The 17075-nt window shown below is 58.3% G+C and overlaps 1 protein-coding gene across 1 annotated transcript in view; it reads left to right on the top strand.

Annotated features, from left to right (window-relative positions):
- Window positions 1-9482, top strand: part of SLC6A11 (solute carrier family 6 member 11) — a 124112-nt gene extending 114630 nt beyond the window's left edge. The window contains exons 11-14 of the mRNA XM_012785228.2: window positions 2343-2445; window positions 3116-3216; window positions 4058-4228; window positions 7267-9482. Of these exons, the coding sequence (XP_012640682.1) occupies window positions 2343-2445; window positions 3116-3216; window positions 4058-4228; window positions 7267-7419 (528 nt within the window). The 3' untranslated portion in view covers window positions 7420-9482. The remainder of the gene's footprint in view (window positions 1-2342; window positions 2446-3115; window positions 3217-4057; window positions 4229-7266) is intronic.
- The last annotated feature ends 7593 nt before the right edge of the window (window positions 9483-17075 follow it).

The raw sequence follows: 17075 nt of genomic DNA, 5'->3' as shown, positions 1-17075 counted from the left end.
AATGGGCCGTGTTGCCTTGGCCTTTGAGGTAATTGCTGGCAGAAACTTCTCCTTCATTTATACACATTTAAAGCTTAGCTCTAGGGGGAAAAAACAGGGTACAAATTTCTCATCTGCCACCAAGGCGGCATGCTGGGTGGTTAAGAGCACAGCTCTGCAGCCAGACCACCTGGGACATTCCTCGGCCCTTGGCTAGCTGGCTGGATGACCTGCAGAAGGTGCTGTCACTGCACCATGCCTCAGTTTCCGCATATGAACACTGAGGGTGACAATAACAACTGCTTTATAATTGCACTGTGAAGAACGACTGGGCTAAGCCAAGAGAAGCAGCTAGAACAGACCTGTGTAAAGGGCTTCTCTGTTCTTTTTAGGTGTGTGATGTTCACGGGAGGAGGGCGATTGGGGGCGGGTCTTGGGCTTAACTCAGCCAGCCCGGCCCGGAGCGCACCGCAGAGGCGCCTCCCGCCTGCGCCCGCCCCCGCAGGCCTGAGCGTGCACTGTCGCGCCACAGACGGGAGCCCAGACCAGGCGCTGCCCAGGATCCATGTTGTTTTAGCCCTTTAACATGAAAAGTTGCCAACTATTAAGAGAAAGAAAAATTTCCCGTGCAATCTGGATTTCTGGTGTCTTCCAGAATATCTGCAGGTCTGTCCTCAGAGCTACATCCCCAGCAGCCCTCGACCAGAGCTGTGTGCAGCGGGCCCTGTTCTCCAGCTGGCCGCAGCCGCCACCGCTCCCCATGTCACTCCGGCCCTTTGCTCAGTTGTAGTCTCTGTCTGGCCCTGCGAGTGTTGCGATGTCCCCACCCCAGCTGGAGAGAGGAAGGAAGAAGCGAGCAGCCCGGGCCGCGTGGCCCGTGCACTGGGAGGAGGCCGGGCGGCTGGGGCGCAGGGGAGCTCAGCTCTGAGCACGCCCCCGTGGCAGTCGCAGAGCCGTCTGGGCTTCGTCGTGCTGGCTTCTTAGCCCAGCCCGCTGTCCCAGCATTCAGACCCCCACCTGGTCCTCCCTAGCTCCTTACGTTCTCATTTCCGCTGTGCCTCATGGTGCCCCCTAAGGACCCTCATTGTAATATAAAGATGATCTCGACAAATCCCAACTCTCCCTGAATCTGTAGCTGGACTGCCCTCCCTCCTCGCCCTGACACCTCCCAGCCCTCCTAGAGAACCTTCGCGATAACCTTGGCCAGCTGAGCTCACAGCTCCAGGACTTCGCCGAGCGTCGTCCCCTCGGCTTTGTGCCTGCAGGTCTGGCCCGCAGTGCTCCTTCCCCCGGACACGGGCCACGCACCTCCCGTGTGCCACGTCCTAGGCCAGATGCGGGGACCCAGCTCTGGACAAGCCTCTCAGAGCCTTCCCCTTGCAGCTCACGCCCCACACAATCCAACTGGCATTCCTCAGGGACCCACTGTGTGCCAGGCCCTGTGCTGGAGACACAGAGACCAGTGTGGGGGTCTTCTCAGTGGGAGCTTAGAGCTAAAGCAGCAGCTTACAGGGGGTACTTTTTTGAAAATTGTGAGTCCATAAAACTTGCTTTAGAGGCCCAAAGAATGAGGCTGTCAGGGAGGGCTTCTTGGAGGAGGTAACATTTGATCTGAGCTTTGAAGGAGCTCACCTGGCGAAAGGGAACAGCATGTGCGACGGCACAGAGGCGAGACTGCCCCATGGCCTGTCCGGGGGGGAGCATCTCCAGGGTGGCTGGGGGGTCTGTGAGGCCGGGAGGGCGGGCAGTGACCCTGACTGGCAGGCTGGGGGGAGCCCAAGAGCCACTTTCAACTATAGGGTGGCACGGTTGCATTTGCAGGTTCACAGAAAGGTTCCTCTAGAACAGGCGTCCTCAAACTACGGCCCGTGGGCCACATGAGGGTGTTTTTGCCCGTTTGTTTTTTTACTTCAAAATAAGATATGTGCAGTGTGCATAGGAATTTGTTCACTGTTTTTCCTTAAACTATAGTCCGGCCCTCCAACGGTCTGAGGACAGGGAACTGGCCCTGTTTAGGAAGTCTGAGGACCCTGCTCTAGAAGATGGCAAGTGAGGACAGGAGAGGGTGGCTGGGCCGGGCCGGAGGCTGTTGTGGCCGTCTGGGGAGGGGCGCTGAGCGTCCCTACCTCCAGTCTCAGATTTCCTGGATTGTCTCTGGCCCTGGGGAGTGGGGAAGTGAGGGCCGGCATGAAACAAACCATCCACAATGCTGGCAGCCCCCAGAGGACAACCTCTTAGGGGTGCCGGGGGAGGGTGCGCTGTCCAGACCAGGGCAGCGGACGCCTGGCCGGCGGCTGCAGCAGAGCGAGGCCAGCTGGCCGGCCGCTGTCCCCATGTCCACGTAGCTGTCCCGCCACCTGCAGGGCGGCATGTACATCTTCCAGCTCTTCGACTCCTACGCCGCCAGCGGGATGTGCCTCCTCTTCGTGGCCATCTTCGAGTGCGTCTGCATCGGCTGGGTGTACGGTGAGTATGGCCGGCCCGCCACGCCCCACCGCCCGCCCAAGCCCCACCGCCCGCCCGCACCCGGGGCTTCTCTCTGTCTGTGTTGGCCTCCTCTTCCTCATCTTCAAGGACTCCCTGGCCCTGCCACTGTGGGGAGACCCACGGCAGAGGGAGGCTCGGGCTCGGGCAGTGTGAGATGGAGTCGTCATCACCACGTTTGCAAGTAGGAGATAGCTAGCAAAGCCGCCAGCATGGCGCCTGGCCCCACAGACACCGCCCGTGGTCCCGCAGTCCCCAGACCGAACATGCGGGGAGGCTTGCTGGGTGCTCCTGCCCGGAGCAGCGCTCAGCACAGCCCTGCGGGCCACGCTGCCTGGGCAGCCTGCCAGGCCCCGCCCGCGAGCCAGCCCCTCCTCCCCCGAGGGCCACCTCTGCGTTCCCCAGAACCTCCTCCTCACCTCCTGGCCCGACTGCGAGGCCGGGGTGTCCTCCCCAGTGTGGGGCCAGACTCCCCCACTGCAGTCTCCTCTGAGCCCTCACGCGTGTAAGGGCTTGGTTGCCTTTTAAGCCATGTAATAAGGTCCCTGCTGCCATTTCTGTCTCCAGCTGGGGGAAGCAAACACTCTCAGCCTTTCCCCTAGGTCGCCTCGGAAAGTCTTGGCGTGTGTGACCATCCATTTGTTCTGCACAGGAAGCAACCGGTTCTATGATAACATCGAAGACATGATTGGCTACCGGCCATTGTCACTCATTAAGTGGTGCTGGAAGGTCGTGACCCCCGGGATCTGCGCGGTAAGGACCCCACCAGGAACCCCTCCAGCTGTCCACCCGGCCACTCTTCCGCTCCACAGCCCCCAGCCCTGCCGAGGCTGACGTCCCCACGGGTCCTCACAACGCTGGAGCCGTGGGGACAGGCTCTGGGCCTGGCGAGGGCAGAGCCTCCCGGAACCCCGCCCTGCCAGGGCCTGCCCGGTGGCCACAAGCAAGCCGCTGCCTTCTCGGCCTCGGATTCTGTGAGCACAGACTGTCACCGGGCCCACGCAGCGGGGCCTCTGTGGGCAGGAAGGGTTTCTTCCTCGTTAGCCGCGAGGCAGCAGAGCTGAGGTGACACTGGGCACACACTCTGCCCCTGAGACTGGCCACAGAGAGCCTCTGTGAGCAGATGTTTAATCAGAAAACAAAAGCCCATCGCTCTTTACCCACTTCTTGGCCCTTGAAGTATCTTGGAGCCTCTTCACAGGCCACCGCGGTTCTGAGCGGCCACTCTGAGCCCAGCCCGAGCAGCCACTAGGAAAATGCGGGCACTCCGACCAGGGCAGACGCCAAAGAAGAGGCTCCCGGGGGTGCGGTGGGGGTCGGGAGGCGCCCGTTCTATGGGGACATTGAAGACATGGTCGGCTACCTGCCATTGTCACTGCAACCCAGGACCCCAGGAGTCTGAGGCCCGGGGTCAGCTCCCTGGGGCCTGGCACTGTGGGACGGACTCCAGGTGGTTCTGCCTCGAACTCGCCCCAGGGCAGGGCCTCGCCCCTCTAAGGCTGTCAGACCCGGCGACCCTCTCCCCTGCTGGCCTCCTGCAGCCCTGAGCCTGGACACTGGGCCCATCCCCAGGGACTTCTCCGTCTCTCCACAGGGCATCTTCATCTTCTTCCTGGTCAAGTACAAGCCACTCAAGTACAACAACGTGTACACCTACCCGGCCTGGGGCTATGGCATCGGTTGGCTCATGGCCCTGTCCTCCATGCTCTGCATCCCACTCTGGATCTCCCTCCAGGTGTGGAAGACGGAGGGGACGCTGCCTGAGGTGAGACAGCCGGGAGGACGGACCGGCTCTGCCCAGGAGGGCCAGTGGATGTGGGCACGTCCCCGGCCTCAGCTTCCTCCTCTGACCAGCCAGTGTGATGAAAACGTGCCCCCGCCTCGCAGGGGGCTGTGGCAGCCCCTCCTGGTGGCACCCGTCACCATGGTTGTGCTGCAGGTATCTCTGTGGGGCCTTGGGGTTGAGCCAATTTCTAGGAGCTCAGCCTCAGTTTCCCTGCCTGTAAAATGGAATAACAGCAATACCTAAGTTTTAGAGTTTGTGAGAAGTCAGCAAGTTCTTATAGGGAAAAGCACTTGGACCAGGAGCTGGCCCAGAGGGTGCCAAGTGTCGGCCCTTGCTGTTCTGCCAATCCTCGTCCTCCGGCATTTGGGAGCACCCATCCTGCGTCGTCGCGTGATGGGCTCTCTACCTGCTGTGTCCCCTGTAGTCCTCACAGCAAACCAGGCTAATAGGCATCATTTTCTGCATTTAACTGGCGAGGGAAACTGAGGCTCAGAAAAATGAAGTCACTTGCCAAAGGCTGAGCATACAGCCAAAAGTTAGCAGACCAAGTTTTTAAAAATAATTTCATCAAAGTTTGTTTTAGACAACATAAAATTTGCCCATTTCAGGAGTACTGTTAAATAATTTTTTTGTAATTTTCCCCATAGTGCAATCATCACTGTAAGTCAGTTTTAGAATAGTGTCACCTGCCCAGGAAGATGCCTGGAGCCCAGGGAATAGTTAACCCGTTCCCATCCCAGACAGCTACTAATCGCTCTGTTGCTGTGGGTTTGCCTGTTCTGCACATCTGGACGTTTCATGCCAATGGGATCGTGCAGGACGTGGTCTCCCGTCGGCAAGCGCACCTCCCTGCAGAGCGCGCTCTGTCTGGACTCCCACGGCCAGATGGCTCGCGGGGCCTTCAGTGGAGTGTTTGCTGTGTGCCAGACACTCTTCTAAGCAGCTTACAAATACTAAGTCATTTAATCCCCACGGCAATCTTGTGAGGTGGAGACTCTCTTTGTCTCCACAAATGAGGAAACTGAAGCACAGAGAAGTGAAGCAACTTGCTCAAGGGCACACAGCCTCTGAATGAGAAAGCAGAGACTGGAGTCTGCGGTCCTGTCCCTGGGGCCTCGCTGCCTCAGCTTCCTCTGCTGCACTTGCTGCACTCCTCTGTGGGGCCTTGTCTCTGCCCCGGTGCCACTCCCCAGGGATTGCAGGAGTTGATCTTGGCCTCCTGGCCAAGACCAGAAGGAGACAGGAGCGGGTCTGCACAGAGCCAGAAGTTCCAGCCCAGAGTCAGCCGCACCCAGCCTCCTGCCCACCGAGGGGTGCCCCGCCCACCGAGGGGTGCCCTGCCCACTGAGGGGTCCCCCGCCCACTGAGGACCCTGGCTCTGGAAGAGAGGTGCCTCTGGCCAGAAGGAGCAAGCCAGGAGGGAAGTCCCTTCCTCCCTGCTTGTGCCCCAGGACAAGTCAGGCTCCCTGGTGCCGCAGGGAGTTTGGCCCAGGGCGGCTGTTGGTTCTGCCCCAAGCCACACATGTCCAGAAGGCAGCTGACCCGGGGCATTTAAACCTCCACCACTGGAAGGCCACTGTCTGAACTTCTAGGGGGCTTTTTGGTGCTCAGAAATGCCCAGTGTCTGCTGGCAAATCCAGTAGATGACCTTAGACCTGGTGTTGGGTGAAGGGCAGGAATATTTTCCTGGGTCCCCTCCATGTCCCTAAGTGCACGCCTGCTGGCTCAGACAGCAGGGCTTCTTAAAGGGAGCAAGTTCTCGGGTCAGCCCAGTTTCCAGGCCTTCCTTCCCAAAAGACCTTGTGCTGGTTTGCTCCCCTCCTTGAGCCCCAGTTCCCACATCGGTCCTGCTGACAGGCAGTGGGGTCTGGAGGGTGGGGTGTTCTGGGGACGCAGCATACCAACAGGAGGTGGCACGTTAGCGTTGTGCTAAGTCCACTGCTCTGAGCCCCATGGGAACCCTGGAAGGCAGGTACCGTGGCTGTCCCCCTTTTACAGACGAGGAGACAGTGGCGCAGAGGGGCCGTGGTGGGTGGTGGGGCTGGGACACGGACCGGCGCCAGTGCTCGTTGCCTGGCACGGTGCCGGGCACACCGGGGACGCCTACAGATCAGTGCAGGTGAATCCACCTATTAATCCTACCTGGATTAGGGTTCAGACAGTATAGGTTCAGCCTCTTGGGCATGGCAGGATCTGAGAGGAGAAACAGAACCTAGATCATGATAAGCGAGCCACCCCAAAGTCTTTGCAGTCCCCTCGTGTCCAGAGAGGGTCTCCCAAATCCTGTCCCAGAGTCTCCTCCTGGGGAATCCGATGAAGCTGAACTGCGGCCCATCTGGTCTGAGAGGCAGGCGGGCGCCAGCGCTCCGGCAGGAGTCTGCAGGTGGCCGGGGCGTGGCCGGCCAGGGCGGCCTGCCTGTGCGGGTCGGATTGGGCGCTCGCGGTCCTGGCCTGAAGCACAGCGCGGGGAGCACAGCACACCTGCTGCCCTGGCCTGCCACGGCGACACCCCGTGCGTGCAGAAGGCACTCATCTCACCAGCAGCCGTCCTACAGGTAGCCTGGAGGGGCCTTACACTCGCTCACGGGGGCCCTTCTGGGCAGGCCCTGTGGCCCCATTTCACAGATGAGGACAGTGCAGTGAGTGGCCAAGCAGTGATCCAACCCCACCTCTCTGAGGGAGGGAACTCAGCCAGGGATGGCTCTGATCAGCTCTGGGGCCCAGGCACCCTCCATAGGCCAGCTGGGAGGTTAGGTGCTTCCACATGCCGTCTCCTTACTCCTCACCTGACGCCAGGAGCAGGGACCTGCATTGCCCCCACTTTCCAGAGGAGGAAACTGAGACCCAAGGGAGGTCACTCATGGTCCAGGACGGGGCTGTAAGTGGCAGGGCTGGCCCGACCTCCGTCTCACGATCCCAGGCACCGGGGCTTCCCCTCGTGCAGCTGGGAGAGGCCGAGGCCGGCCCGGCACCCTGGCCGCTAATCTCAGACGGCTCTTCTCCCTCCAACCATCTAGAAACTCCGGAAGCTGACGACCCCCAGTGCTGACCTGAAAATGCGGGGCCAGCGTGGGGCAGGCCCACGGACGGTGGCGGTCAATGACTGTGACGCCAGACTCAAGGGTGACGGGGCCATCGCCACCATCACAGAGAAGGAGGCACACTTCTGAGCGGCGCCCTCCCCCCCCCCCCGTGTGTAAGCGAATGCCTGAAACACGTGCTTCTCCTAATGGTAGGGCTTGCTCCTTTGCACATGATTCATTAACACGTTAATTTTCAGGTGGCCGCGGTACACCGCGCACTCTGGTTTAAAGTCACATTCCTCTCCTCGCCCCGTCATCGTGGCAGTAACCACTGCGAAGAGATAATGCTGTACAGCAACTAGCGGAATGTTCTCGTCCTAGGGCAGTTTTAATCATTGTTTTCTAGGGGTTAGGAAAAAGTGTATAATATTGTAAAACTTTTATACTTGGGCAGGTGGGGGGAGCGGTGCCTGTCCTCCTCTGTCAGCCTTTCAACCTGTCCCTGACCCTGTCTCCGACCACCGGCAGCCACCTCCTCCACCCTCCCTGAGCTCCTCCAGGGGCTCATCCTGAACCTTCTCTTGTCCAGGGCAGCGAGCTTGATGCAGCAAGGTCAAGGCTGTGGGGCAGAGAAGAAAGGTCCCATCAGACTCAGGACTCCTGGGTTGGAGTCCCCCCACCCCCACCACCCTGATCCCACTAAGTGACCTTGGGCACTCCCTTCCCCTCTCTGTGCCTCAGTTTCTCTACGTCCCAAATTGGGGAAGGGGCTGGATTGGCTGTTCCCACAGGGACTCTCTTTGCATGCCTTGCTGGCTGCAGGACCTGCCTTTGATCTTGGCTCTTCTGGAGATTTGCAGGCAATAATCTTAGCGCTCCCCACTCCTCTCCCCACCTGCTTATTTAAAATCAAGATTATCACGGAAATGCAATCGTAGGGATATGTGTTTTCCCCCAAAGCTTTAGTTTTATCTCATCCGGGAGCAGCCTGGCTTGCTGGTGCCCAGTGGGTCCTCAGTCCCCATGGCCTGGCCTGCCCTGCCCTCCTGTCCAGTCCTCTGCTCTCACCCTCAGCAGGGCTGGTTTTCTGGGTCAGGAGGCGCTGTCTGCTCTTGCAGCTGCCTGACCAGGATCTATGTCTTAGTCCCTTCCTTCAGGGAGCTACAGTGGAGCCTGGCGTCCTCCTGAGGCCTCCCACGGCCTACCTCTTCTCCCTCCTGCTGTCCCCTCCCCGCCCCCACCAGCCTGCCTCTCAGATCTTTCCCCATCCCGCCCGCTCTGTCGCTCTGTCGCCAGGGGACTGAGAAGGCCCCTCTCCTGCTGGAGGGAGAAGGGCATCCGGAGTCCGCAGGGGGCTGCTGTCGCCCCCGCCCCCCTGGCCGCAGACCCCTTGGCCCATACCGCTCTGCTTTTCTGACTGGACTTCGCATCAACCCTCCGCCGTGGTGTCTGAGCTCTCTTAGAGGTGGGGAAGGTGCATGTGTTTTTCCTTTCCCTGTATGCTCCCAATTTGATTTGGTGGAAATGTGAGCTTCTTCCAGATCCAGTCAGGGGATCCATGTGGTTTCTTCACCCACAAGTTTCCAAACTCCCAGTGTGTCTGCTCTGGCCAGCCCCCACCTGAAGTCCAAGCTTGCTAAGAGGGATGCCCAGTGCCCCTCTGGGCAGGGAGGGACGCCAGGGCTAGCCGCCTCCCGCCCTGTGCAGGCCACGCAAGCCTGCCTGGCTTCCAACAGACAGACCACCGTCCCCCTCGTCTCCCTGAGCCGTCTGGCCCGAACTGGGCGCCCTGCACGCGCGGCCCTCACCCGCTCCCCTGCAGCAAGAGTCTGGAGGAAGCCTTCCCGGCGCCGCGCGGCTGGCTGTCCACCCAGCCCTCCCCGGGCACGGACGCCTGTGCCGCTCACGTGGCTCCTGGGGCTCGGCTCACGAGTGGTGCGAAACCACTCATGGGGCAGGTGGAGGGCTGATTGCTGTCTTTTGTTTTTTGTAATTTCCTACAAGTATTTGGGTAACTCTGGGGGTGGGGAGGGCACCGTGGGGCAGGGGAACACATCATTATGATGACTTTTTTGATATTCATTAGAAACAATACATCCTTTCCGAGATATTTACGGTATTATTAAAAAATGAAAAAGGTTATTGGGTGTTCAAAGGCACAAAATTGTCTGCTTACTCATTTTTAAAAATTAAAGAAATGAACAAACTATCATGTGGCTGTCCCCAGCAGGGTGCTGTTCATTGGATTTTTCTTTCTGGTTTTTGTTACCTCCATGATATGCCTGCAAAGCCATCTGAGTTCCACATTTGGAGGTTGCAGTCTCCACTCAGTGTGGCCAGTTGAAAACAAAGTAGAAAGCACTGGTGTTCAGGAGCCCAAGCTTGCTTCTGCTCATGTGTTCACTCTTCGCCTAGTCCACGCTAGATGCTTCACTAAAGTGACCTTTTTAATCCTCACAACAACTGGTAAAGTAAGATATTTTTCCATGTTATGCATTTATTACTTCCCCTCATTGAGACACAGAGAAGTTAAGTAATTTGCCCACAGTTACACAGCTAGTCAATAACAAGAAGGAAAAAGAACTCACATCTGTCTCACCCCAGGCCCCGTGTCTTGATCACTGTGCCTTTCTGTTTCTCACACTGCAAGCCCAAAGAAAGCAACAGCCTCCTCGCAGTGGCTGTCTGGGGCAGGCCAGGCAGAGTGGAAAGGGATGAGGATTTGCAGGGTGCAGCACTGCCTCAGGCTCCTGGATCTGCCCCTGCCAGCCTCAGTTTTCTCATCTCTAAAATGGGGATAATGGCTCCCATTTTGGATGCAGGATAATCATGAAGTTCCTGTGTACTCTGAACGTGAATGATAAAGTTACGTGTTCACATTTATTTTTATTATCCTGATTGAACAGTGTCTACACTCAAGAAGTGTTTTGTGGTATTGCTCAGAACTTAGACAAAAATCTTTAAATTTGTGTCTGAGATTTCCAAATGGCAACTTTAGACCACCAAGTGTGTTTTAGCTTGCTAGCCCATGGTACAGGAAGATCATTTTATGCACTGTCTACTCATTCCTCTCTGGTCAGCTTTTTTGCTTAAAATCCCCAATCTTGGTTCTACCTGAACCTGTCTTAGCATCTTACTCTCTCTGAGGTTGTAATAGCTGCTCACAGAGAAAGCATGCCACAGAGTTTTGGAGTTCAGACCATCTCTGTGATTCACAGAGGCCCCTGAGTACTTCCTAACTTCACAGAGCCACAGACATTGGTGCAGTCACCTGTCACTTGTCCCCTGCCACCTTTCTTCCTCATGTCTGAAAGTGTATTGTGTAAAGTAACTGCAATTGCAAGACAAGAATAGGCTTGGTCACAGAAATGTGGATCTCACTCATTCCCAGGGAACCTGTCTTGCAGACTCTTGTTCCTACAGAATTAATAGTATCAGGAGTTAATTTACTCAGTAGACCCTGCCGGCTGCAGTGTGTGCTAGTGACCCCTGCTGGCCAAGTGTGATTCTGCAGCCTGGCTCTATCAGACTACAAAAAAACAAAAGGGGAGGGGAGCTTTGGAAGTGAAGTCAAGGGCTACCTCAGGCCTAAGAGATTTTCCTGTGGGATGGGGGAGGAGATCAGGCACCAAAGAGCAGACACAGACATTTTCTGCTGAGATATGCAAACTTTGGAAATCCGGGTCCTTTCGTGCATTCAGCAGGTCTTTACTGACCTTACTGACCTTATTGACCTAATAATGTTCCTTGCTTGGATCTAAGACTAGGGCTATTAAGACAAGTGGAACAGCCCCTTCCCTTGAGTGTTCCTGCTCTTCTTAGTCAAGAGGAGAGGTGTCCAGACCCCCCTGGACAAGGGTAGGTTCATGGGGAGAAGCTGTTTTGACTTCCGATTCTCAGCCTTCTCCAGCCAGTTGGAGTTCTACAGCGTGGCACTGGGCAAGTCTGCCCACTTCCACGGGCCTCGGCTCAGCCGTTGGTACAATGGTGAAGAAATGAGGCCCAGAGTGTGAGCTAAGCTGGCCCAAGTTTTCCCCAGAGCTCCTCTGTACTCCCTTCTCATAACCAGTCCCTGCACTGTCTCAGGCAATGCGATGTTAAAAAGCAAATGAGCTGCAGCACCTCGTTGCCCATTCGGGAGGAGAGTCCATCTTTGTTGGCAACTTCTCTGTCTCTGGCTTCTGAGGCCCTCGCCTGGGGGCTGCTGGGAGGAGCAGCACCCGCACCGCCCAGACCTTCCCAGTGCACTGAGGTGTCAGAGCCACTCCACAAGAAGGCACAGAGCAGAAAGTGCCACGGCAGGACTCGGCGCCACTCACTGAGCACCTGCAGGGCCCCGGCGTCACGCCTGCGTTGCTTGTCAGGGCCTCACCACAGACCTAGGAGGTGAGTGTTGTTAACCCCACTTTTCACATGGGGAAACTTAAGAAATGTAAATTGTTTGCCCAAAGAGGTGCAAGATGTACCCCTTGGCAGGGGGAGGGCTGGGCTTGGATCGAGGCTTACTGGGCCTGTGGAGCCCGTGTACCCAGCCACTTAGCCACGGTGGGACTCGAGCTGCACTTTGAGGAGTGGGAGGCTCGGGCGAGGAGGCGCGTTTGAGACGAGGCAACAGCCTGCGCAATGACAGAGGCAGGAGGACGTCTTTGGTGGAGTGGGGCAGAGACCAGAGTCCTCCCCATCCCTGGTCTACTTTCTATAAGCAGCTGTATAAGCAGGCTGGGGTGGCCCCTCTCTGATCCCTCTGACAGAGCAGGAGTGTCATATGATACCCGCTCATCAGGGGTGGCACCTGGTGCAGGTCCTTGCACAAAGCAGGGGCTCAGTGGACAAGTGCCCGGCCTGCCTCAGACTGGGGAGCAGGGAGGAAAGGGGTAAACGGGCACTGAAGGCTTGTTCAGCGCCGGAAACCATACTGGCCCCGTAGTATGTGTCAGCTTGCCCCCAGCCACCATGTGGGCTGGCATGGTTTTCACATTCTACCAAGGAGGAAGCAGGTTCAGAGAGGTAGAGTCCACCACCCAAGGGCACAGAGCTGGAGAGCGGCGGAGCTGGGGTCACAGCCCAGGTGTCCCTGGCTCCAAGGCCCAGGCACTTTCTGCAGACACCTGTACTAGTCAGGCTTCTCCAGGGAAATAGCCAGTAGGATATCAATCTGGATACACCGGCAGAGATTCGTGGGGAGGGATTGGCTCCTGCACTTATGGAGGCCAGGAAGTCCCGTGATCTGCCTTCTGCGAGCTGGAGGCCCAGGACGCCGGGGCTGTGGCTCCCGTCCGAGCCTTGTGGCCTAAGAACCAGAGCACAGGTGTCCGAGGGCAGGAAGAGATGGGTGTCCCAGCCCAGGCCCTCGAGGGATGGGTAATGACCACCAGCAGTCTGCCCACTCACGTGCCAATCTCTTCCAGAAGCAGTGTTCTTCCAGCTGGGCACCCTTGGCCTAGTCAAGCCAACACAAAATAGCCATCACAGCACTGTTGGGAGCCACCAAGTGTCCCCGTAGCCATTAGCACTGATGGGTCACGCAAGGCTGTGGAGAAGCTATGGCTGTCCATGTGGGGAAAGTCTGCGGTTCCTCAGGGCCCTTGAAATGCCCTTGGTGACACTAAGGACCTCTAGAAGCCTCTGTAGTGTCCCAGAAATGTTCGAAGTCCACTGGGTTCATGGACAGGGACAAGGGGACATTGGGGCCAGGGAGAGGAGGCCTTGACAGTGGAGGGGAACACAGGGCCCTGGAGACCTGACGAAGGTGTGGGGCGTCCCACAGACCCGGCAGGATGGTATGGGGCCATTTGGGAGGGCTGAGGGCTGAGAGTGACAGCAGGCTATGGGAGTTGTAGGGGCTACTAACAAAAGTGGGGTGATTGGGGAGCATTTAAGAGATACTGAGAGCCATCAGGAGTCATAAAAATAGCAAGGCCCTTGCTCATGGCTGGGGCACTTGGGGGTCACCTTGTGGCACCATGCAGCCTTGAGGGAATGGGAGGGGCTCAGAAATGCCCTCAGAGGCGGGCGGACACAGTGGAGGGGACTCAGTGAGTGAAGAGGGGACTCAGTGGCACCCGCCTGCGGTGACGGAAAGGCCCAGCCAGAACCCCGGACCCCGAGAGGCAGTTGCAGGTATGGCGTGAACCAGGGACGCCACCCCCTGACCCACCCAGGCCGTGCAGGCCCGGGTTTTCCAGGCACCCCCAGCTGGGTCCGGCAAACACATGGCTTTTCTTATTCTCCTGGGAATCTTCTCTGCCTCCCTTTGCGTCTCTTTCCAAAGCCAGCCATTCCCGAGTGACCAGGATCTCATAGGCCAGTCTGGGCAGGAACTCGGGCCGCCAGAGGTGCGGGATTTCGGGGAAACCTGGTAGAGCAATCTGGGCCTGATCCCTGGGCGAACCTGGTCAGGTGGTGGGGAGAAGGGACGGAGGAAACTGTGGCGTGCAGGCAAGTACCATTTATTGAGCACCTACTGTTACCTGGGATTAGGTCAGATATTTTTCTATATGCCTCAAAGCAACCTGCAACCATGATTTATTCCTATTTTGCACATGTGCAAACAAGCCGGAAGAGGTAAGTGGAGAAACTTGCCCACAGCTGAGCCCAGGGCAAGGTCCAGGGCATCTCAGCCCAGGCTGAGCTGGAATTCAAAGCCAGGGGCATCAGACCCACAGTCCTTGGGCTTTTTCTCTATACAGGCAGCGCCTGGCTTGGCCTGGGCTGTAGCAGGGACGCATGAGCACTGGGCCTCCCTGCCCTCCCGCCTCCCTACCCTAGGCTCCTAGGCTCAGGCAGGCAGGTGGCAGCATGTCCGCCACCAGGTGGCGCTGCTGCCAAGCCCAAGCCCCTTCCTGTGGTCCAGGCTCAGGCCAGTGAGAGACTAGATAGAGGGTCCAAAGGCCCAGCCTGGGTGCCTCGGTGGGGACAGGAAGGCTGTCCTTGACAAAAAGGCACAAGTCACCCTTCTCGCCCACCCCATCCCTAGCTGTGTTTGCAGCACAACCCCAACAGCCAGACACACCAGTGTTCAGCGTCTACTCTCCCACTCCCTGGCTGTGTGATCTTGGGCAAGTGACTTCACCTCTCTGACTTCAGTGTCCTCCTCTGTACAAATGGACAGAAGGAGCCTCTCTGGCAGGGACGCTGAGAGCGTAAATGTGACACTGGTGTGTGCCAGGTGTCTGACACGTGGGAAGGATGTGGTTCCCGTTACCAGTGACCCAGGACCACGGTCTGAAGGGCCCTACTGGTGGCAGAGGACCTCGGGCTAGCTCTGAACTCACTATGTGCCTTGGACAAAGACACTTCGCCTCTCCCAGCCTCAGTTTCCTCGTCTGTTATGTGGCACTAACCGCAGGAACTCTCCCTCTTGGTTATTCTGAGGATGGGATGAAATCGTGGCTCTCTGGCATTTGTTTTAGAAAGCTCCAAATAAGCAGGAAGGGCGACTTGAAAATATTCCCGTGAGAGCTTCCGGGTGCGCGGCTGGGCGAGCGTGGGTGCACTCCACAGTGGGGCGCAGGGAGCCCAAGGCAGCCCCTCGGGCCCACTCGGCACCCGGGACAGGCCCTGGGCTTCGTTCTGACCCGGCCCGGGCAGTGACGCGGGCCCTCCTCCAGCCCCTGCCTTGGCGTCTTCCTGGCCACCCCAGCCCTGCCGTGCGCCTCGCCCTGGGGCCCGGCCCTGGCCGCTCTGGACGCAGCGCTGGCCGTGCGCCTCGCCCTGGGGCCCGGCCCTGGCCGCCCTGGACGCAGTGCTGGCCGGGCGCCCGCCCGGGACAGCGAGGCCCAGCTCGGAGCCGCGGGGATCAGCTCTCGGTGGTGAGGTTTGGGCTAATTTTTATCTTCTTTTTTTTTTCTTTTTTTGTCCTATACCATCCAATTTTTTTTAAACAAAGAACGTCTATTGCTTTTATATTCCAAAAGACACAAGAGCAATGATGCTACTTTAGACAGCCCTCTCCGTGCTATCCAGAGGCTGGCTTCCCACGAAGACGCAGAGGGAAAGGAAACGGCCCTGCGGTTGGGGGAACGGCATGGCGGTGGGGCGAGGGGCCCTGCCGCCCTGACAGCCTTCCACCCTGGGGGCCAGCGCCCCGGGAGCCTAGGGAGAAGCCACAGAAGCAGGACCCTCTGCCCCACACACGCGCAGGCGGTCGGGCGGCGACGAGCTGGTCGTGAGTCTTGGGGAGGTGGCTCAGCTGCGGCGGAGAGGAGCCGGGCTGGGTGGGGCTGTGCGCTGGGACTGCCGCCTCCTTTAACTCATCAGCCCCACCCCCGCCGCTGAGGGGGCTGGGACTATCAGCCCAGTTTACAGATGAAGAAACTGAGGCATGCACTTGCATTCTCACTGCCTTCTGGATCTCTCCTTTGAATGTCCATTCAGCATCTCAAACTCCGTTTGCCCAGCTGATGAATTCATCTCCTCCAACCAGCGCCCACCCAGCCCGCTCCTCCCCAGCTCGGCCTGTGACAGGTATTGACGGAGCACCCACGGTGACCCTGCCTCCTGGAGCTTGCACTCCAGCCAGAGGACACAAGACCACAAACATGTTAGAAAGTATGAATGTACAGTGTGGCAGGGGATGAGAAGTACTCTGGCCAAAAATAAAACGGAGAAGAGGAATAGGGAGGGTCAGGGAGTGTGGGGATGGGTTTTAAACAGCTGGTCAGGGAAAGCCTCACTGGGAAGGCGACAGAGGGAGCCCGTGGCTGTGCAGGGAGGAGCATGCAGGCCAGGGAGCAGCATGGGCAAAGGCCCTGGGGTGCGCTGCCCTGCAGCACACACAGCAGCTGAGAGGCCAGGGTGGCTGATGCAAGTGAACACAGGACAGTGCTAGGGGACGGCAAGAGAAGTGGCAGGCAGGCTGTGACGGGCTGGGAGGCCAGTGCGGACGCAAGAGGAGGACGAGCAAGGGTGTGGGCAGAAGAGGGCCACACTCCGATTCCTGCTGTGAGAAGGCCCTTCCAGCTAGGGGGGAGGGTCTTTGGTGGAAGCAGAGATCGGGTGGGAAGCTGCTGTGGGGGGGTGGCTGTACCAGAGGGGGGGGCGGTGGAGACCTGAGCCGGCTCTGGGTGCGTCTGAAGGTGGCCTGGCAGGATCTCCTGGTGGCTGGAGGGAGAGGAGCCGAGGGTGACAGGTTTGGGGCCCACTGGCCGAGTGAGAGAGCCTCTGCCCGCTGTCAAGTGTCGCTTCTGCCCGAGAACAACGGCTCCCCGAGGAAATTGGGGTGTAGGTGCCAACAGATGGGGCAGCGGTACTGGTCACTAAACCCCAGTATCTGCCCTCCAGATAAACCCCACCTCCAGGGCCAGCTCCACGATGGCCAGGGCAGGGGATGGCGGCCCCATGGCCAGCAGGGAAAGCTTCCAGGGCAGAGGCCAGGCCTGTGAAGAAGCCCAGGCCTCAGTGATCTCAAGTGTGGGCTCTGGCATCTCAAAGACGTGGGTCTTTGTCCTGGCTCTGCCCCTTACGCCATCTGGGTGACCTTGAGCAAGTCCCTTTACGCCTCTGAGCCTCCCTTTGCCTCGTCTGCGAACTGGGACCAATGATCTCCAGGCTCAAGGTTTCTGCAAGTCCATGGCGTTCCATTAGGGTGTCGGCGTATGTTAACCTAGGACAAGTGGGTGTTGGCGTCTGTCATTCTAAGACGATGTCTCCTAGGGCCTGATGGTCCCCCACAAAAGGAACAGACAAGCCTTGGAGCCAGACAGACTGGATTCCCTTCAGCTCCGCCAATTACCGGCCAGGTGGCCTTGGACAAGCCCCTGCCTCTCTGAGCCTCCGTCCTCTCCCCTGTGAAATGGAGCCGG

Source organism: Microcebus murinus, chromosome 21 (genome assembly GCF_040939455.1).
Source record: "Microcebus murinus isolate Inina chromosome 21, M.murinus_Inina_mat1.0, whole genome shotgun sequence".
NCBI classification, from domain to species: Eukaryota; Metazoa; Chordata; class Mammalia; order Primates; family Cheirogaleidae; genus Microcebus; species Microcebus murinus.
This window is presented reverse-complemented; position numbering and strand designations above follow the sequence as displayed.